Genomic DNA, 22869 nt, shown 5'->3' on the forward strand with positions numbered 1-22869 from the left:
CTGTGTGTTTCAGGGCTGGATAAGTATACAGGTTATAAACTGCTTGCTGTGTGTTTCAGGACTGGAGAAGTATACAGGTTATAAACTGCTTGCTGTGTGTTTCAGGGCTGGAGAAGTTTACAGGTTATAAACTGCTTGCTGTGTGTTTCAGGGCTGGAGAAGTTTACAGGTTATAAACTGCTTGCTGTGTGTTTCAGGGCTGGAGAAGTTTACAGGTTATAAACTGCTTGCTGTGTGTTTCAGGGCTGGAGAAGTTTACAGGTTATAAACTGCTTGCTGTGTGTTTCAGGGCTGGAGAAGTATACAGGTTATAAACTGCTTGCTGTGTGTTTCAGGACTGGAGAAGTATACAGGTTATAAACTGCTTGCTGTGTGTTTCAGTGCTGGAGAAGTATACAGGTTATAAACTGCTTGCTGTGTGTTTCAGGGCTGGAGAAGTTTACAGGTTATAAACTGCTTGCTGTGTGTTTCAGGGCTGGAGAAGTATACAGGTTATAAACTGCTTGCTGTGTGTTTCAGGACTGGAGAAGTATACAGGTTATAAACTGCTTGCTGTGTGTTTCAGGGCTGGAGAAGTATACAGGTTATAAATTGCTTGCTGTGTGTTTCAGGGCTGGAGAAGTATACAGGTTATAAACTGCTTGCTGTGTGTTTCAGGGCTGGAGAAGTATACAGGTTATAAACTGCTTGCTGTGTGTTTCAGGGCTGGAGAAGTATACAGGTTATAAACTGCTTGCTGTGTGTTTCAGGACTGGAGAAGTATACAGGTTATAAACTGCTTGCTGTGTGTTTCAGGACTGGAGAAGTATACAGGTTATAAACTGCTTGCTGTGTGTTTCAGGACTGGAGAAGTATACAGGTTATAAACTGCTTGCTGTGTGTTTCAGGACTGGAGAAGTTTACAGGTTATAAACTGCTTGCTGTGTGTTTCAGGACTGGAGAAGTATACAGGTTATAAACTGCTTGCTGTGTGTTTCAGGACTGGAGAAGTTTACAGGTTATAAACTGCTTGCTGTGTGTTTCAGGACTGGAGAAGTATACAGGTTATAAACTGCTTGCTGTGTGTTTCAGGGCTGGAGAAGTATACAGGTTATAAACTGCTTGCTGTGTGTTTCAGGGCTGGAGAAGTATACAGGTTATAAACTGCTTGCTGTGTGTTTCAGGACTGGAGAAGTATACAGGTTATAAACTGCTTGCTGTGTGTTTCAGGACTGGAGAAGTATACAGGTTATAAACTGCTTGCTGTGTGTTTCAGGGCTGGAGAAGTATACAGGTTATAAACTGCGAGTGGCTGCATCTACTGCTGCAGGAGAGAGCTCTCTGTCTGACCTAGACGATATTTTCGCTGTCACACCCGAGGATGGTACATACCACACACACACACACACACACACACACACACACACCTCTGTCATTGTGTGGGTTTAATGATAGAAAGTCCAGTCTTACCCCTCTCTATCTCTCTCTCAGAACCTGACACCCCGCCTGTAGGGTTAACAGTGGTAGACACTTCTCCCTCCACCACCACCCTCTCTTGGTCGCCCCCGGAGAGAGCCAATGGGGTGATCCAACAGTATGAGGTTCTGTACGAGAACCAATCGTATGTGGCAGTGTTGAACAGCTCTGTCCCCAGAGTGACTCTGACAGGGCTAAGGCCGTTTTCATACTATAATGTCTCTGTCAGAGCATACACACGCATCGGACATGGGAACCACACCTCAGACACACTCACTATGCTGTCTGGGGAGGACGGTGAGTCTACACACACACACACTAGACACATGCACACACTAACGCCTCATGTTGAAGTGTATGTGTCTCCTCTCTAGTCCCGGGTAGTCCTTCCTACGGCCTGTCCTACGTGTCTGTCAGTTCCAATGAGGTGAACGTGACATGGGAGCACCCCCTGGTGCCCAACGGAGTTATCACACACTACAGGTACATCTCTGCCTAGCTTCCATATTTGAACTGTCTCGTGATGACTAAATGCACTTTAAATGGACTTTGATTTTATTTACAGCCTTGAGCTGCGAAACTCCTCCCACTTCCTCAACCTGACCACACCCATCAACCACGCCCAGATCACACACCTGAGGAAGTTTGCGCAATACACTCTGGTGGTGAAGGCACACACACGTATTGGCTCCGGAAACCACAGCAGTGACCCTCTCAACATTACCACTCTGGAGGACGGTGAGAGCCTCTCAAACATCACACACACACACACACACAGTAAACCCCTAAACATCACCCCAACAGAGGGAGGGACCCTGGGGTGAGAGGGGGGAGGGGACCATGGTTAGGGTCATTATAATTCAGGTGGCTGCATTGTGGACCATGTTGTTAATGTGACCGGAGACTCTGGACCACAGAAGGTTCATCATTACCTCTTCTTCTCATCTCACTACTGTGAGGTCACTTCCTCTCTCGGTTTCAGGTTCTCCTGACACTCTGACATCACAGGGGTTATCACAGAGATATTCAACAAGCCCAGAACCATGCTATTAACCAATCAGCTTCACTTCACAGGGCTGTACTTACAGATGATCACCCAATCAGCTTCTCTTCACAGGGCTGTACTTACAGATGATCACCCAATCAGCTTCTCTTCACAGGGCTGTACTTACAGATGATTAACCAATCAGCTTCTCTTCACAGGGCTGTACTTACAGATGAGACAGAATGCAGACAGACCTTTCTTCTTCCAGTCCATTTCCCCAAGGTGGCGTGGTTTTCAGTGTGTCTGTGTTTTGGTTCTAATCCATGGTAAGTTTGTTTCAGAACCAGACACTCCCCCTCAGTTTCTGCTAGCCAGGACATTTTCAGACTACGAGGTTCAATTGTCATGGGAACCACCGAAAGAGGCCAACTCTGAGATCCTCTACTACATAGTCAGAGTCTGGTGAGTTTTTTATTTCATTATTGATCAATAGTTTGACTCCTACTGCTGATGTTGAGGGATGAGGCATTCTGATTGAAGGAGCAGTTACAGCTAGCTCCAACATGGTCTCTCTCTTCTTCATCCTCCTTCCTTCTCTCTTCTCTAAGGAATGAGTCGTCTGAGGTGTGGCAGAACGTGACAGATACAGCTGTGGTTATCAGTGTTGACTCAGAGAGTCGCTACAATGCCTCTATCTCCAGCTGGACACGCCTGGGGGACGGGGGAGTCCTTATATACATCAGCTTCAGTACTATAGACACAGGTGTACACACACACACACACACACACACACACAGACAGACAGAGAGAGTTAGTTCCTTAACTTTTGAAAATCTTGTAGTCCAAACTGAGCAATGCTCCAGGCCTTCAGTTCATCTTTATTGAACACAAACTCTTGCAATTCTCTTCCACAGTGCCGTTTGACCCTCCCCAGAATGTGTCGTTAGTGAACCTGACCTCTTCCTCGGTGACCATGCTCTGGCAACCTCCCACTCAGCCAAATGGAATACTCCTGCACTACACTCTGTACTACTCAGACAATACCACTGTCACAGAACAGGTTAGTTTTACAGCACTACAGTGTATACTACACAGACAATAAAGCTGTTATAACTCGTGTAAAAGTGTGTTATTTTCTACTTTAAGGGCATTGTCTCTCTCTTCCCTCTCCCCTAGCATATCCCAGTGTCAGAGCTGGACCCTGTCTCCCCGGGGGAGGACCTGTCCTACCGTTTGTCTGGCCTGAGAGGAGGACAGAACTACAGCCTCTGGCTGACCTCCAGCACCCTGCAGGGGGATGGGGGGGTCCATACTGATCCCTTAAACCTACTCACCCCAGAGGATGGTCAGTCATACACACACACACACACACACACACACACACACACACACACACACACACACACACACACACACACACACACAGAGAGTCTGCACTGTTTTTTCCAACCTCTGTTTGAACTTACTAAAATCACGGAAAAACTCTGAGATTGAAGTGTAACTTTCAGCTGGCTAGTGAATGGAGGTAACGTTGTCAGTCTGACAAACTGGCCCTTTTTGTCCCTCCGAGGCCTCCGTACCTCAGACAACCAGTTTGTGTCTCCTTTTACTGAACCTGGTGGAAGTTTAGTCTTTGACATCTTGGACATCTGATCATATCTTGTTGTCCAAACGAAGCAACGCTATCAACATAGACATCCTGTATAGTTTTGTCAATAGGTCATTATTCTCTCAGTGTTAGTAGTTGATAGTGTTGAGAAGTGATCAGTCATCTGTTAATGTTGTCTGTAGCTTCAGGTGCAGATGAATCACTATTGAATGGCAGCATCTGGATTATAAGAAGAAGTAGCAATGTCCATGTCAAATAGATAATACAGATAAAATGTCTGATATTATTCATCTGGATTAGAAAACATAGCTAGCTAGTCAGGTATTGTTCATGTTTTGATCTCTTTGTTTTTATGTGATTTTGGGAAAAATGGCGTAGACAGACTGCAGCGTTCATCTGCCATATGATAGTACCTAACTCCTGTTTCTGTCTGATGATGTCTCTGATACTGACTATGTGTCTCTGCCTCTGTGCTCCAGCCACCGGACCTCCAGCCCACCCTGCCTGTCCTGCCCTGCCAAGCCCAGCAGGGCTCACTGCCCTGGGCTCAGACACCCACACACCGCCCTCTCTCCTCCACCCATCCATCCACATTACCAGCCTCTCAATCTGCCTTCATCTCCACTTCTCTTATTCTCTCCATCCCTGTTTCCCGAGGTGTGCACATGCTCAGTTTGCTCTCTCAATATGGTCAGACTCAGTGACCGGAGCTTAGAGGATAGACACCAGAAGAGGGTGTAGCCAGGATGAGTATCTGCTGTTCAAAGTGTCTTTCTTCAAACTTCCTCGACTTGAAGTTTTTCAAAACAAAGTTTCTCGATATAACTTTTCTAAAAAACAAAGTTTCTCTGGTCAAATGTTTGTTTTCTTTTCACACTGAGGTTCTCCCTGTTGATCATGGGGTGATGATCCTGATGATGATGATGATGATGAAGTGCTGTTTTGTGTGTGTCTCTCTGTCCCTGGGGTGGCTCAAGTGTTTGATTTCTTAATAATATTGTTGATTTGGGTGGAGATGTATTGCATGTATATACAGCATCCATCAACATACTGTAACTTGAAGTGTTTTAGCAATGACACCCTGTTTGCTATGTAATGCATCTTGACCCATCATTTCAGACGCAGTCCTAGTATTCAGTGATAGAAATGATGCATAGTAGTTCAGTCAGTCATACTAACTCCTCGTCTCCCCCACAGTGCCCAGTGATCCGGTCCACAACCTCAGTGCTCAGATCTTCAGTTCTACGGCCATCATAGTAAGCTGGGACCCCCCTATGGAACCCAACGGACGCCCATTCTACCTGCTCACCCTGCAGGAGGCTGGACTCCCCCTTACCACTGAACCCCTGAACCCCCCTAAACCTAACAGCAACCCCCCCGGATCCCCCGCTGTCAACAATACCATCACCAAGATAACCAATGACAACGTCTTCCTGTTTACCAAACTCAGGAAGTACTATCCATACGTCTTCACTGTTACCCCGGCAACCAGTGCCGGCCCCGCCCACAACCACACCAGCCTGCTGCACGTAAGGACCGATGATGATAGTGAGTCTTCTTACGTACTCTCACACACACACACACATAAATTGCACACGCATATTTTAAACTCATACACTCACATACTATTAACTCACCCTCTCCCTCCAGTCCCCAGTTCAGCTCCAGTGCTGGTGTCCAGTAGGAACCTGTCGTCCTCCTCAGTGTCTGTGGTGTGGCAGCGCCCCCTGGAGACCAACGGAGAGATAACTGACTATTCCCTCACCCTGTTCGGCCCTGGAGGCTCCAACACCACACACACCCCCAACACCACCCTCACACTCACACTGCTGCTGCCCTACACAGCCTACAACCTCTCCATCACCGCAGCCACCCGCAAGGGCTCCGGACCCCCGCTACTACTGATGCTGCACACAGACGAAGCAGGTCATCTTTAACCTCTCACCTTTATCTCCTATTAACCTCTAACCTACCATAACCCCTCCAACTGCTGCCGCTGAACACAGACGAAGGCCAGTAATGTACTCTAACATTGTGTTCCACCAGGTCCAATGTCTCCTCCCCGGAACCTGTCTCTGTATAACCACACAGCCTTCTCTGTGTGGCTGACCTGGGAACCCTCTCTGGAACCCAACGGTGTGGTCACACACTACGGCTTCAGGATCCTGGAGAACAACACAAACACACTCACTTACCAGGTACTGCACACACACACACACACACACACACACACACACACACACACACACATTAAATATGTCAAACTGGAGTCCTGTAACTTTGCTATGTTCTGTCTATAAGATTTCCTGATTTCTCTCTCTCTCTCTTCCTCCTCCTCTCTGTCAGAACTCTACAGGTCCGTGGACAGAAGGACAGCTGAGTGGGATCCGGCCTCACAGCTCCTATGAGATCAGTGTGTTTAGCTACACCAGAGTGGGTCATGGAGACCAGTACAGCACTCCTGTGTACTTCACAACCAATGAATCAGGTTCGTGTGTGGTTGTGTGAGGTTGTGGAAACAGAAATCAAGTGCCATATGCATGTGAAAGTGGTTAATAACCCTTGTGTTAACCCTGCGTCTCCTGGCTCCAGTGTCAGAGGTGGTGGGTAACCTGTCCTGCTCTGGTCTGGGCTGGGACTCTGTGTTTCTACACTGGGAGCCTCCAGCCAACCCCAATGGACTCATCCTGTACTACCAGGTGGACACACGCTCACAGGCATACATACACCAGGCTTACACAAACCATTACACGGTCAGCGGGCTGGCGCCGGACACAGGATTCACACTCACCGTGGCGGCTGTCAACTCTGCTGGCCCAGGAGACAAGATCAACTGTACTGCCTACACACACCCCGAGTCAGGTACACACACACACACACACACAGAGACTTCACCAGGAGACCAGATGAACTGTACCACCTCAACCCACCTTTATATCCCCCTGCAGTTCCTGGTGTCCCTCGCTTCCTGAGTGTGTCAGAGGCCACAGCCACCAGTGTAACGCTCCAATGGGCTCCTCCCCTCTCTGCTCCGGGCATGCTCACTGAGTACCGCATCACCGTGCAGCTGCTGTCACCCGACTGCCAGTCTGACACACCCCTAGCTGAGGCCACACCCCTGCCAGAGCCGACCGCTGCCCTGGCTCCAGGCTGCGTCCATCAGGATGTATGTTTACCTGGATATCTGTGTTGTTGTGTCGTACATACAGTATGTCTACATGAATAGGCTGTATGACACAAAATGAAATCCTAACATTGAACTCAACATCATCTTCATGATGTTCCTGGTCAGGTGTTGGTGTCAGTGAATGGTTCTGATGGTGGTGAGGGCAACAGGAGCATCACTCTACAGTCTCTGGCCAAGTACCGCCTCTACCGCTTCAGAATCACAGCCCTTACGAATGCTGGGCCAGGAGAACACACACCCTGGAAATACACACACACACTGGCTGGGAGTAAGTACCCACATGCACACATACATACAACAGATGTACCCACACACCCAGGCAGTATGTGTATATTTATACCTGTCTCTCCTCTCAGACCCTGATGCCCCTCCCAGTGACCTGTCAGTGACCATGTCCTCCAACAGCCTCCGTATCCAATGGCAACTCCCAGATGTGATCACCGGCCCCACCTCCTACCTCATAGACGTCCTCTCTGTGAGTACACAAAACACACACAAATAATAACATGAAAATGGTTCTTGCTACTATTGGATTCTAAACTTTGAACATTGAGATATTAAAGACATGATAGATTAGATATAGTATATAAAGGAGTGAGATCTGTAGAAAGACAGAGTGTCTGTGGAATATGCTGGGTGGATGGGAGGAGATCACAGGATTGCTATAGGGGAGCGGAAGGACATCTGTGGATTAGGCTGAGGGGTTGAGGTCAGGAGGTCAGGTCAGATCCCCTGAAGGGAGTAATAAGGGTTTATTATCCTGTTACCCATTTCCTGTGAAACCATAAGATGTAAGAATTGGAGAGAAGGAGTGTCCCAAGTGGGGTATACATGCGTGTGATGGTGAGAAATGTTTTGCTGTCTGAATACAGCTGTACAGAACCTTTGGGAAGAATTCAACTTGGTTAAGCTTCTCTAGTGTCCGTGACTTATTTAGATCTGTAAAATAAGAACCTAACACTACTATATGTTGTGTCGTTGTTCAGCTGGATAGCAAGGGGTTAAACCAGTCTGTGGTACGCAGTCCAGAGGAGCTGAGGATTGTAGTTGTGTCAAACCTGACTGCGTTCACTCGCTACTCTGTGACCGTGACCGCCTTCACTGGACCACTGGAGAACGCACGGCGGGACGGACAGGCCACTGAGCCCACTGTCATCAGAACAATGGAGGAAGGTGAGGAACACACAGATCCAGTAATACAGTAGCTACTTTATTAAACTGGGAAGTAGTTCATCTCTCTCTCTCCTCCGTCCATCCTTTTCCCCTCCTCCTTCCAGAGCCCAGGGATCCTCCTAAGAACGTGACCCTGCAGGTGATTCCGGAGGAAGTGACCCGTGTGTTTGTGACCTTTGCCCCCCCTGAGGAACCCAATGGGAACATAAGTTCCTACACAGTGCTTGTCTACCGCCAGGGCCAGCTAGAGATGACCATTAACCACCTCAATGTGGTCAAAAATAAGAACCGCACTCTGACCGCAGTCATCGACGGGCTGAAGGGAGGCTACAACTATAGTATACGGGTGAGGATCACACACACACAGGTCACAGCTACACACACACACACACACACACACACACACACACACACACACACACACACACAGGTCACAGCTACACACACACACACACACACACACACACACACACACAGGTCACAGCTACACACACACACACACAGACACACAGGTCACAACTACACACACACACACACAGGTCACAACTACATACACACAGGTCACAACTACACACATAGGACTCAAATACACACACACACACACACACACACAGAGGACTCAACTACACACACACAGGTCACAACTACACACACAGGATTCAACTACACACACACACACACAGTTCACAACTACACACAGAGGACTCAACTACACACACAGGACTCAACCACACACACACAGGTCACAACTACACACAGAGGACTCAACTACACACACACAGGTCACAACTACCCACACAGGACTTGACTACACACACAGGACTCAACCACACACACACACACACACACAAGGCATAACTACACATACATGCCACAACTACAAACACAGGATTCAACTACACACACAGGACTCAACTACACACACACAGGTCACAACTACATACACACACACACACACACATACACGGGTCACAACTACACACACAGGACTCAACTACACACACCCACACACAGGTCACAACTACACACACAGGGCACACACACACACACAACTACACACACACACAGGTCACAACTACACACACACACACACACACGGATCACAACTACATACACACACAGGTCACAACTACACACACAGGGCACACACACACAACTACACACACAGGTCACAACTAGACACACACACAGGTCACAACTACACACACACATACACACATGATTCAACTACACACACACACACATGACTCAACTACACACACACACAGGACCCAACAACACACACAGGACTCAACTACACACACACAGGTCACAACTAAACACACACACATACACACACACACACACACACACACACAGAACTCAACTACACACACACACACAGGACTCAACTACACACACACAGGACTCAACTACACACACACAAGTCACAACTACACACACACAAGTCACAACTACACACACAGGTCACAACTACACACACACACAAGTCGCAACTACACACACACACAAGTCACAACTACACACACACACACAAGTCACAACTACACACACACACACACACACACACACACATACACACACACACACACACACACACACAGGTCACAACTATAATATACGGGCGAGGAACACACACACTGTCACAAAACACTCTCTCAATTCAATTCAAGGGACTTCATTGGCATGGAAAACATATGTTTACATTGCCAAAGTAATTGAAATGGATTAACATAGGAAGAGGAACAGTAAATATTTAAAATGTCATATTATGTCTGTATACAGTGTTGTAGCGCTGTGCAAATAGTTAAAGTACAAAAGGGAAAAATAAATAAATGTGGGTTGTATTTACAATGGTGTTTGTTCTTCACTGGTTGCCCTTTTCTTGTGGCAACAGGTCACAAATATTGCTGCTGTGATGGCACACTGGTACTTCACCCAGTAGATATGGGAGTTTATCAAAATTGGATTTGTTTTCAAATTATTTGTGGATCTGTGTAATCTGAGGGAAATATGTGTCTCTAATATGGTCATACATTTGGCAGGAGGTTAGGAAGTGCAGCTCAGTTTCCACCTCATTTTGTGGGCAGTGTGTACATAGCCTGAGAGCCAGGTCTGCCTATGGTGGTCTCTCTCAATAGCAAGGCAATGCTCACTGAGACTGTACATTAGTCGAAGCTTTCCTTAATTCTGGGTCAGTCACAGTGGTCAGGTATTCTGCCACTGTGTATTGTCTGTTTAGGGCCAAATAGTTTCTCTCTCTCTCAGATTGCAGCAGTAAACGGAGCAGGTTTAAGCCCCCCCAGCTCAGAGGTTCGGATCACTACTGGAATCATAGGTACAGTGCTACATTTACACTACATAAGGGTGATTACTCATGAAACCAGGACAAAAAAAGAAAATTATGTGGAAATCTAATCCATAGAATGTTCCTTTGGAGGAAGGACATGAGTTCATGTTAATATCGGGAATGCTTACAAATTGGATCCTAGCACTAAAAGTAGCAGACATCCCCCTTTGGAACTGTAGAGTATATATTGTTTGAGAATAAACAGAAATATACCGTTGAAGTCGGAAGTTTACTTGCACTTAGGTTGGAGTCATTAAAACTTGTTTTTCAACCACTCCACAAATCTCTTGACAAGTTGATGAGGACATCTACTTTGTGCATGACACAAGTAATTTTTCCAACAATTGTTTACAGACAGATTATTTCACTTATAATTCACTGTATCACAATTCCAGTGGGTCAGAAGTTACATACAATAAGTTGACTGTGCCTTTAAACAGCTTCTGATAGGCTAATTGACATCATTTGAGTCAATTGGAGGTGTACCTGTGGATGTATTTCAAGGCCTACCTTCAAACTCAGTGCCTCTTTGCTTGACATCATGGGAAAATCAAATACATCCACAGGTACACCTCCAATTGAGTCATCAGAAGCTTCTAAATCCATGACATCATTTTCTGGAATTTTCCAAGCTGTTTAAAAGCACAGTCAACTTAGTGTATGTAAACTTCTGATCCACTGGAATTGTGATACAGTGAATTTTAAGTAAAATAATCTGTCTGTAAACAATTGTTGGAAAAATTACTTGTCATGCACAAATTAGATTTCCTAACCGACTTGCCAAAACTATAGTTTGTTAACAAAAAATGTGTGGAGTGGTTGAAAACGAGTTTTAATGACTCCTTAATTATGCACCTTAAGTGCATGTAAACTTCCGCCTTCCACTGAATATATCAACAATCCTTCCTCCAAAGGACCATTCTAGGGGGAAAATCCTCAAAATCATTGTCTTTTTTTAGGAATCCCGTAACCCATTCATAACCCCAACATGACCCCTGCATAACTGCAACGTATGTGTGTGTGTGTGTGTAGCTCCTGCCAAGCCCACCCAGAGACCCCAGGCTGTGCTGGACCAAGGAGGAGTTGCCATGGTAACCTCCAGGAGCATCATTGTTCGCATGCCAGCCTGTTTCTACAGCGATGACAACGGACCAATCAGTAGCATCCAAATCATCGTGGCAGAATCTGGGGGTACGACATCACACGCACTAACATGCACAGACACACACATAAACATACAGTACATCTATCAGACAGAAAATATATCCAAAACTAAAATGTTTAGGAGCCGCTGCTTTAGGCCTAGTCTGAGATCTATCTGTCTCTCTGTCTCAGTGATGGACAGCAGGAACCTAACCAACTGGAAGATCGCATTCCTCTCTCGTCCCGCCCCCTACCTGACTGACAATGGCTTCCCCAACCCACTCTGTGTGAGGGACGGCGAAAGCAGTGACACACACACACAAACCAGCAGACACAACAACTCACAGATTAGACACAGAATTGTGAGGGACAGGGTGCTGGACCGTAGAGACCACCAGGAAAACCACTATGTTATTGGAGAAGAGGGCAACTGTCTGACGGAGGAGTACAGTAACACACTCTGTAACGGACCCCTCAAACCAAACACTGTCTACGTGTGAGTATCCACAACACACACATGTAAACACACACACAAACAAAGTTTAATACAGTGCATGTCTGTGTTGCAGATTTAAGTTCCGAGCCACCAACATCCGAGGCCAGTACACAGACTCTGACTACTCTGAGCATATCAGAACCACAGGTAACCACTCCTCCCCTATTCTTTCCACAAACTCACACATACAGCTCTCCTCTCCAATGCAAAGCAATTCAACAACACCTCTGTCCATCCCCCCTCTCCCCCCTCTCCCCCTTCTGTCTGTCAGTGGATGGGTTGTTGACCAGAGATGAACAGATCATTCTGGGAGTTCTCCTCTCCTTCTTCCTGGCTGTGCTACTCATCATCATCATCTATGCCTCTGTCAGGTAAACTCAATGTTCCTCTGATGGTTCTAGCTGACCAAGGTTTAAACCCAGCCAGCGGTATTCAGGTGTCTCAGAGCTTTTAACATGTTCCTCATCCAATGGCAGGATCCGTCAGCGTCAGAAGGAGGGAGGGACCTATTCTCCCCGGGAGGCGGAGATTACAGAGACCAAGTTTAAACTGGATCAGATGATCGCTGTGGCCGACCTGGAGCTGAAGGAAGAGAAGCTACACCGGTCAGTGTGTGTGTGTGTGTGCACCTACGTGTGCATGTCTTTTTCCTCACACACACACACACACATACACACTCCCTCTCTATCACTCCATCCCAAAGGTTCACCCTCTGTAACATTATGTCCACTCTACCTCCAACACTCTTCCGACCTACCTGCATGCCTACAGACTGTGCTTGGCTGCTGTTAGCACACACACACACACACACACACACACACACACACACACACACACACACACACACATAATCACAATCACAATCACACAACCACACACATGGCGGTCTGCCCACTCTCTCACTTTAACCCCTCTCTCACACTCTTCTCCAGGTATTCCTCCTTCTTCTTTAGGCGGAAGGAGATATTTGTCATCCAGTAAGTTGGTATTACCGATGTAGGATCTTCATTTGATCACTCTTTTGTTGCTGCAAACTTGTAGTGTATTTTAGTTTTAAAAACGTTTTTAAATTCCACTTTTACATTTCTGACTTGATTTGCCCCAATGAAAAGTGTATCAAGCCCTGCAAAAACGTCCATTAATTATAATCCACGTAATAATTCATTTTCTGTTTCTGCAGGATTATTTTCTTGCCTCAAATTAAGATCCTACATCTGTAGGCAGTGTGTTGTAGCTCTCCATGTGTGTGTTGCTGTGTTGCATTGCAGTGTGTTGTTGTCTCTCTCATTGCTTTAGTTTCGTAGTGAAGTGCTGTTATTCATTCAGTGTGTGAGTTTGTAACTGTAGAGTAATGGAAAGTAGAGTCTGCCGTACTCACAGTGTGCTCGTGTGACTCACATTGTTCTGTCAACTCTGTTTCAGACTTCTCAGCTACAGAAAGTCTCTCAAGTAAGTCACCTAATGTGTGTGTACGTTGTGCTATGTGATTGTATTTGCTTGGAAATACTAGTTAGATGTGGATTGCTGCTCTGTGAAGGATTTCTCTTACCCCATCTCTCTCTGTCTCTCAGGCCGGTCAATAAGAAGTCTTTTCTGCAGCATGTAGAGGATCTGTGTGCCAACGAGAACGCCAAGTTCCAGGAAGAGTTCGCAGTATGTAACTCTGACCTCTGACCCCTGTGAAAACCTGTGTGTGTGTGCGTGCCTGCATGTATGTGCGTGCGTGTTTGTGTGTCTGTGTGTAGTCTGACAGTGTTAACCCTGTCCTTTCCAGGAGCTACCCAAACTGCTGCACGACCTGGCTACATCAGACGCTGACCTTCCCTGGAACAGATCCACGAACCGCTTCACTAACATCAAACCCTGTATGAGCACACATGCATGCACACACACTAAGCGTAACAAACACACACAGCCTAACACACTCTCTCCTCTACAGACAACAACAACCGTGTTAAGCTGCTGTCTGAACCTGGCTTGCCTGGATCTGACTACATCAACGCTAGCTTCATCTCAGTGAGTCTCACACACACACACACACACACACACACACACACACACACACACACACAAACACACACTGTTAAAGGAATTGATTATTGATAAAAATCCCTTAACACACACACACACATGAAAGAGAACACTCATGCTTTTAGAGAAAATGTCATCACCTCTTGAACCTTGCCTTCTAAACACTCCAACTTTTGTTTACTACAAAACTGGAGACTTGTGGGTTTGATTCCAGGCTGTGTCACAACCGGCTGTGAACGGGAGACCCATGGGGCGGCGCACAATTGGCCCAGCGTCGTCCAGGTTAGGGGAGGGTTTGGCCGGCTGGGATTTCCTTGTCTCATCGTGCTCTAGTGACTCCTTGTGGCGGGCCCAGTGCCTGCAAGCTGATCAGTTGGACGGTGTTTCCTCCGTCACATTGGTGCGACTGGCTTCCGGGTTAAGCAAGCAATGGGTCAAGAAGCAGTGCGGTTTGGCAGGGTCGTGTTTTAGAGGACGCATGGCTCTTGACCTTTGCTTCTCCCGAGTCCGTAGGGGAGGTGCAGCGATGAGACAAGATTGTAACTACCAATTGGATATGATGAAATTGGGGAGAAAAGGGGGTAAAAGTAAAAAATGAAATAAAAATAACTAAAAATAACTGGCGACTTTGCTCAGTTCTGACTATAAGATTCTCTCTCTTGCTGCATCTCCTTCTCCCTCAATAGGGCTATCTGTGTCCCAGTGAGTTCATAGCGACCCAGGGTCCTCTCCCCGGTACTGTGGCTGACTTCTGGAGGATGATCTGGGAGACTCGCACACAAACCATTGCTATGCTCACACAGTGCTATGAGAAAGGAAGGGTAAGGACCGAACCAAGGTTCTAGTAGTGTCAGGGTTGAATGTCTGTTTAGATCCGCTGTCACCATTTGTGTGTGTGTGTAGATCCGGTGTCACCAGTACTGGCCAGAAGATAATAAGCCGGTGACAGTATTTGGGGACATCATCATCACCAAGTTGACAGAGGACGTCTATCCTGACTGGACCGTCAGAGCTCTCAAAGTGGAGAGGGTAACACACACACACACACACGAGAACCCCAGAAGAACTACGTTTTCACAGTTTCCCTCTTGATAATCAAAACATTGTTCTCCCCCTCTCTCTCTTTCTTTCTCTCCCTAGCATGGGGACTACATGGTGGTTCACCACTTCAACTACACCTCCTGGCCAGAGCATGGTGTACCCGAGTCCAGCACCACACTCATACAGTTTGTTCGAGCCATCAGAGCCAACAGGCATGAGAACACTACTATAGTGGTGCACTGCAGTGCTGGCGTGGGCAGGACAGGAGTGTTTATAGCGCTGGATCACCTGATCCAACACGTCAGTGATCACGACTTTGTGGACATCTACGGTCTGGTGGCTGAACTACGCAGTGAGCGGATGTGTATGGTGCAGAACCTGGTGAGAAATATATCTTCATACAACATGTATCATAAAATAATGAAATATTCTGACTGTGATATGGATATGATACCTTATAGTATGACCTAGTTTCCCCCTGTTGTCCTGATGTATTCAAACCTGTAGAGAGCCTGACATAATCTTACCAAGTGTATGCATGCATGTCCCCAGGCCCAGTATATGTTCCTACACCAGAGTACTCTGGACCTGCTGAACAGTAAAGGAAACAGCCAGTCCATCTGGTTCGTTAACTACTCTGCTCTGGAGAAGATGGACTCACTGGACGCTATGGAGGGTGAGCAGACGCACACACACACACACACACACACACACACACACACACACACACACACACACACACACACACACACACACACACATATGCTAGCAGACACACACGTCATAAACGCACATTTCACATCTCTACCCTTTTGTTCTCTTGCAGGTGATGTTGAACTGGAATGGGAGGAGACTACAATGTAAAGGCTGAGAACTTCTCAGTCAACTTCACACCTGATAAACACACCTATTCCTGAGTCATGGGGCCAAATCCTGGACATACTGACTGTTTGTCAGATGGATTGGTCAACCAGAGATAGAGGGAGGGAGCGAGGGAGGGAGCGAGGGAGGGAGGGAGGGAGGGAGGGAGGGAGGGAGGGAGGGAGGGAGGGAGGGAGGGAGGGAGGGAGGGAGGGAGGGAGGGAGGGAGGGAGGGGTTGCCCTTTTCTGGCAGGAGAGTCAAAAGCACCCAACAGAACCTTGGTGGTTCCCTGGCCTGAATCAACACACCATTGCAACCCTCTTGGAGCCCTGCATCTTTTCTATGTCCTCAGGCAGAACAGAAATAGTGGGAGATACATGTGTATATATATAGTAGGGCTGTCAGAGTTAACCAGTTAACTCAAGTTCACCATTTGTAATTTTAGTGCACACATTTTTTTGTTATCGTGATTAATCGCGTCTGAAAGTGTTGAAAATAGACTGAAAACATCCTAAATACATCATGCATACAGCTAAAAACCACAATGTGATGTTCAAACAAGTTAACATTGAGGTTAATGAACGTGTGTTTTATCAATTTACCTGATTTTAATTATTGTTACTTTGGACAAAATCAAGACGTCAATATTTTTGTAATGCTTTTTGTATGAATAATCTTAAATTACAGCCCAATTTTAGCAATGCCGATTAATCACAGCAAATCCTGCGATTAACGCCATTACATTTTTTTTCTTAATTTGACAGCCCTAATATATAGGCTATATATATCACACATGTAAGTATACAGGTATCTTGCACTAGTCATACCACTGTGTATTTTATTATATTCTTGTATCATGTTTTTGTACATTTAAGTTGTTCAGCCAAATAAGTGTTGTCACTGTGTTCATTTGTTTGTGTCTCTGTGTTACTATGTTTATATCACATGTTACAATGTTACTATCATCGTGTTTGGGGGATAATATATTTGTGGGGTGTTATGGTTTATTTCATGTATTTTCTCTGAGTGTTCTACATCTGTGTTTTGGACAAGTAAAATCAACTCCCCTACTCACCTGTCTGTCTTATCAGTCTGCATATCTATGGATCTATCTCTCTGTTGGTCTGTCTGTCATTTTGTGCAATGTGAGCTGTTTAGTGGACAAGAAATTACACCCTGAGAAAGTCTGAGAAACTGTGTGTACAGCATAACATACACACACACACACACACACACATACACATACACATACACATACACACACACACACACACAGGACTCAAGGCAGAGTACAAACTACTTTATTCTTTAATTAATTTCAAACAAATCTTTAGAAATATTCCAGTAGTAAACACTTGTTATAAACATGATATTCTCTTAGTAAATACTTTATAAGTGTGTCGGTGCACAGGTGCTCAATAGTGTAACACATCTCCAAGAAGGACAGGTGAGCCAGACTCAGAGCTAGGGTTAGGGTGATAATATGTTAGGGTTTTAGAACATGCTAAAATGTCTACTATGATTCCTGCTTATTTTCCACTAAACCATCTAATGCTTACGTTAGCGCGATCATAGCCACAGTATAACTCTAACTATGATAATTTAGTGATGTCATCTCTGTGTATGTTTCCATGGTAACTGTTCTGCCTGTTCTGTCTCCCGTGGTAACAGTGGGTTCTGTTGCGCCCATAGTTGGGGGGAAAAAAAAAAAAATTATTGTCCAAGTTAAATACAATTTCCTCCCCTCTGTATAAATACACACATCAGCACTGTGTCCGTTATTTCTATGTTAAATCTATAAATCACCTATATACACATATCCATTATTCTTCTGTACTCCAAAAATATGGTGCGATACTTAGAGGACAGCCTCAGTGGGTCACCACGTGTCACAGCCCTCAGAGAGAGGGGAAGGAAGAGATGTTACACCAATCAGTAATAATAATCAAACATATGTAATACTCTGACAAATATCTTACTTCGTAAGTCCTTCTCTGTGTGTGTGTGTGTGTGTGTGTGTGTGTGTGTATATACTGGTTGTGTATATACATCCCTGTGGGACAAGCAGTCCAGTGAAGAGTAGAATCATGTGAGAATGAATAAAGAATGGGTATAGATTCACAACGTGAGACTAAATATTCAACAGGACTAATAAGCTAGAATGTTAGAACATGATCAATTAATAAGATTCAACATTAATGTTTTTATGAACTAATCATATGAACATCATTAATAAGATTAAAAGTTGACAAGTAGCAGATCAAATAAGATTGTCGTCAGTACTGGTGTTTACCTGAGTGTGAGGCTTGGACCCATGAAACAAAACCTCAGAGATGATAACAATGGTATTCACACACGCCCGCATACAAGCGCGCGCACACACACACACACACACACACATACACACACACACACACACACACACACACACACACACACACACACACACACACACACACACACACACACACACACACACACACACACACACTGTCACACACTATCACACCCCGATACCTTCACATGCACACACACTCCCACACAGATATAGAAGTCAGACACTATAAACCAGGACTCAGGAGAAACAGTCTTCCCTCCCTGCTGCTCTGACAGACTCACTTCTTCAGGATCAAAAGTAGTTTTAGCATCTCATTATCATCTTATAACACAAAACACAGAGTGCCAAGGAGGAAAGCTAAAACCCTAGGTGAGAGTTGATGATGTGATGGAGGTGATACAGTTGACGTCGGAAGTTTACATTCACTTAGGTTGGAGTTATTAAAACTTGTTTTTCAACCACTCCACAAATCTCTTGTTAACAAACTATAGTTTTGGCAAGTTGGTTAGGACATCTACTTTGTGCATGACACAAGTCATTTTTCCAACAATTGTTTATAGAAGGATTATTTCGCTTATAATTCACTGTATCACAATTCCAGTGGGTCAGAAGTTCACACTAAGTTGACTGTGCCTTTAAGCAGCTTGGAAAATTCCAGAAAATGATGTCATGGCTTCAGAAGCTTCTGATAGGCTAATTGACATCATTTGAGTCAATTGGAGGTGTACCTGTGGATGTATTTCAAGGCCTACCTTCAAACTCAGTGCCTCTTTGCTTGACATCATGGGAAAATCAAAAGAAATCAGCCAAGACCTGAGAAAAACAATTGTAAACCTCCACAAGTCTGGTTCATCCTTGGGAGCAATTTCCAAACGCCGGAAGGTACCACTTTCATCTGTACAAACAATAATATGCAAGTATAAACACCATGGGACCACGCAGCCGTCATACCGCTCAGGAAGGAGATGAATTCTGTCTCCTAGAGATGAATGTACTTTGGTGCGAAAAGTGCAAATCAATTCCAGAACAACAGCAAAGGACCTTGTGAAGATGCTGGAGGAAGTACAAAAGTATCTATATTCACAGTAAAACGAGTCCTATATCGACAGAACCTGAATGGCCGCTCAGCAAGGAAGAAGCCACTGCTCCAAAACTGCCATAAAAAAACTGCACATGGGGACAAAGATCATACTTTTTGGAGAAATGTCCTCTGGTCTGATGAAACAAAATATAACTGTTTGGCCATAATGACCATCGTTATGTTTGGAGGAAAAAGGTGGAAGCTTGCAAGCCGAAGAACACCATCCCAACCTTGAAGCACGGGGGTGGCAGCATCATGTTGTGGCGGTGCTTTGCTGCAGCAGGGACTGGTGCACTTCACAAAATAGATGGCATCATGAGGTAGGACAAGTATGTGGATATATTGAAGCAACATCTCAAGACATCAGTCAGGAAGTTAAAGCTTGGTCGCAAATGGGTCTTCCAAATGGACAATGACCCCAAGCATACTTCCAAAGTTGTGGCAAAATGGCTTAAGGACAACAAAGTCAAGGTATTGGAGTGGCCATCACAAAGGCCTGACCTCAATCCTATTGAGGGCAGAACTGAAAAAGTGTGTGCGAGCAAGGAGGCCTACAAAACTTACTCAGTTACTCCAGCTCTGTCAGGAGGAATGGGCCAAAATTCACCCAATTTATTGTGGGAAGCTTGTGGAAGGCTACCCAAAACGTTTGACCCAAGTTAAACAATTTATAGGCAATGCTACCAAATACTAATTGAGTGTATGTAAACTTCTGACCCACTGGGAATGTGTTGAACAAAATAAAAGCTGAAATAAATAATTATCTCTACTATAATTCTGACATTTCACATTCTTAAAATAAAGTGGTGATCCTAACTGACCTAAGACAGGGAATTTGTACTAGGATTAATGTCAGGAATTGTGAATAACTGTGTTTAAATGTATTTGGCTAAGGTGTATGTTAACTTCCGACTTCAACTGCATGTCTCTATGTCCAGACAGTTCCATTCACTGGGAGGAATTCCTTTTGTTGCATCAGCTGTGTGATATCAGGGCAGGGTTATGATTAGGGGGTCAGAGGGGCATCCTAGAGTGTTCTTTCTAAAGCCAGGTACAGATATAGATATGTACAGATGACACTGTGTCACAAGAGCTGTCAGATTAGAAAATCTATCTTTAGAAATGTTGTCAAAACGACATCATAATCCAAAATACACATTACATCGTTAGATGACTTTGAATTTATATTGATTTGAAACCTCTCCATTTTCTCCCACTCTATTTCTCGGCTTATTCCCTCTCTCTCAGCTGACTTCCTTACCTCCCTCTTTCTCTTCCTCCCTTCCTCGTCTCACCCTTTCCCTCTCTATCTTTGTCTATGAGTGTTTGTGTTGTGTGTGTTTCTCCCAGTATATCACTGTTTAACAAAAGTTCAGAGGACAGAGGATTAGGTGTGGTAGGATCCGGGGACATATGTCAGACGAGGCTGCGGGAACCACTAGAGTTGCGTCTGCGCAGGGGGTGAGGAAGGGTGTGTGGAAGGGGGTAGGGGGAGTCGGGGGGACAGTACTGGTGGGGGTGGTTGTAGGGGGGAGGAGGGGGAGGCAGAGGGGGCTCAGATCCCTCTCTGATCCGTACTGGTGTGGACATCGCTGATTGGATGAGGCGGTGGTGGGAGGCGGGGCTTCCTTGACTGAGGAAGGCTTCCATTCGCCCCTGGCCGCTCTGGTCCACAACAATCACCTTGACGATCTGCTGGCATTGAATGAGGGTGTCTGGGCGGAGTTCTCCAGGGTGGGTGGGGCTAAGCATTGCCAGGGGTGCTGCCAGAGCCAGTTGGGTGGAGTCAGGACTGGTCACATGGTAGGTCTGAAGCAGCCTATCAGGGCTGGCCTGGGTCATGTGGTAGGTCTGCAGCAGCCTATTGTGAATTGACACCTAGTTTAGAAACAGCCAGAGAATGGCATGAGGAGTTACCAGCCTGAACGCAGCCTACAGCAGCCCTCTGGTGGGTTAGACACAATGGCAGCATGCAGGGAGCGAACACACACACAATGTCTCCCTAACAAAGATTTTTACATTTACATAATTTAGCAGACACTCTTATCCGCAGCAATTTACAGGAGCATAGGCACATTGACAGATTTTTCACCAAGTCGGCTCGGGGGTTAGAATCAGCGACCTTTCGGTTACTGGCCCAACTCTCTTAACCACTATGCTACCTGCTGCCAAGATATATGCAACTCTAAAGGACTGACTAAGAATTAGGGCTTGGTGGGGAGGTTGGGTTGGGAGCTGCTAGTTCTGTAGAGAGGTCATTTAGAGTGGAGGAACTGGGCTCGATTCAAATCAAATCAAATTGTATTTTTCACATGCGCTGAATACAACCGGTGTACACATTACAGTGAAATGCTTCCTTAGAAAACCTGAACTAACAATGCAGTTTTAAGAAAAAATAAGTTTTAAGAAAGTATTTACTAAATAAACTGAAGAAAACAATAAAAAATGTAAATTAAAGAGCAACCATAAAATAACAGTAACAAGGCTATATACAGGGGGTACCGGTACAGAGTCAATGTTCAGGAGCACCGGTTAGTTGAGGTAATTGAGGTAATATGTATGAGAATGGGGGCGTGTTCGGCCCTCCTTTTCCTGTAGTCCACGATCATCTCCTTTGACTTGATCACGTTGAGGGAGTGGTTGTTATCCTGGCACCACATTGCCAGGTCTCTGACCTCCTCCCTATAGGCTGTCTCATTGTTGTCGGTGATCAGGCATACCACTGTTGTGTTGTTGGCAAACTAAATGATGGTGTTGGAGTCGTGCTTGGCCATGCAGTAATGGGTGAACAGGGAGTACAGAGGGGACTAAGCACGCACCCCTGAGGGGCTCCCGTGTTGAGGATCAGCGTGGCAGATGTGTTGTTCCTTACCCTTGCCACCTGGGGGGCACCCATCAGGAATTCCAGGATTCAGTTGCAGAGAGGGCTGTTTAATTCCAGGGTCCTTAGCTTAATTATGAGCGTTGAAGGCACTGTTGTGTTGAACTAAATGGTGCTCTCATGCATGCTTCAGTGTTGCTGTAGTCAATGAATAGCATTCTCACGTAGGTGTTCCTTTTGTCCATGTGGGAAAGGTCAGTGTGGAGTGCAATAGAGATTGCGTCATCAGTGGATCTG

General features: G+C 45.6%; 2 protein-coding genes across 5 annotated transcripts in view; one reads left to right on the forward strand and one right to left on the reverse strand.

Annotated features, from left to right (window-relative positions):
- Window positions 1-16449, forward strand: part of ptprq (protein tyrosine phosphatase receptor type Q) — a 44112-nt gene extending 27663 nt beyond the window's left edge. For 2 of the 3 annotated variants that reach the window (XM_090207882.1, XM_090207884.1), the window contains exons 30-58: window positions 1256-1363; window positions 1471-1752; window positions 1830-1938; window positions 2021-2193; window positions 5247-5597; window positions 5700-5975; window positions 6096-6247; window positions 6396-6537; window positions 6642-6911; window positions 6998-7215; window positions 7342-7504; window positions 7593-7711; window positions 8223-8409; window positions 8514-8755; window positions 10678-10747; window positions 11792-11950; window positions 12095-12398; window positions 12472-12545; window positions 12670-12769; window positions 12875-13003; window positions 13821-13847; window positions 13970-14051; window positions 14173-14263; window positions 14338-14414; window positions 15116-15250; window positions 15333-15458; window positions 15570-15851; window positions 16023-16146; window positions 16297-16449. In XM_090207882.1, coding sequence (XP_090064008.1) covers window positions 1256-1363; window positions 1471-1752; window positions 1830-1938; window positions 2021-2193; window positions 5247-5597; window positions 5700-5975; window positions 6096-6247; window positions 6396-6537; window positions 6642-6911; window positions 6998-7215; window positions 7342-7504; window positions 7593-7711; window positions 8223-8409; window positions 8514-8755; window positions 10678-10747; window positions 11792-11950; window positions 12095-12398; window positions 12472-12545; window positions 12670-12769; window positions 12875-13003; window positions 13821-13847; window positions 13970-14051; window positions 14173-14263; window positions 14338-14414; window positions 15116-15250; window positions 15333-15458; window positions 15570-15851; window positions 16023-16146; window positions 16297-16334 — 4610 coding nt within the window. In that variant the 3' untranslated portion in view covers window positions 16335-16449. Of the gene's footprint in view, window positions 1-1255; window positions 1364-1470; window positions 1753-1829; window positions 1939-2020; window positions 2194-2781; window positions 2903-3048; window positions 3204-3354; window positions 3501-3616; window positions 3786-5246; window positions 5598-5699; window positions 5976-6095; window positions 6248-6395; window positions 6538-6641; window positions 6912-6997; window positions 7216-7341; window positions 7505-7592; window positions 7712-8222; window positions 8410-8513; window positions 8756-10677; window positions 10748-11791; window positions 11951-12094; window positions 12399-12471; window positions 12546-12669; window positions 12770-12874; window positions 13004-13330; window positions 13376-13820; window positions 13848-13969; window positions 14052-14172; window positions 14264-14337; window positions 14415-15115; window positions 15251-15332; window positions 15459-15569; window positions 15852-16022; window positions 16147-16296 lie in introns of all 3 variants that reach the window. The other variant, XM_090207887.1, reaches the window with a different exon arrangement.
- Window positions 16450-21039: 4590 nt separating this feature from the next.
- Window positions 21040-22869, reverse strand: part of LOC110496262 (IQ motif and SEC7 domain-containing protein 3) — a 33132-nt gene continuing 31302 nt past the window's right edge. Inside the window, exon 15 of one of the 2 annotated variants that reach the window (XM_036955648.2) lies at window positions 21040-21629. In XM_036955648.2, the coding sequence (XP_036811543.2) occupies window positions 21168-21629 (462 nt within the window). In that variant the 3' untranslated portion in view covers window positions 21040-21167. The remainder of the gene's footprint in view (window positions 21630-22869) is intronic. The other variant, XM_036955650.2, reaches the window with a different exon arrangement.

This window comes from Oncorhynchus mykiss, chromosome 2 (genome assembly GCF_057628025.1).
Source record: "Oncorhynchus mykiss isolate SJ-2025 chromosome 2, ASM5762802v1, whole genome shotgun sequence".
Lineage (NCBI taxonomy): Eukaryota > Metazoa > Chordata > Actinopteri > Salmoniformes > Salmonidae > Oncorhynchus > Oncorhynchus mykiss.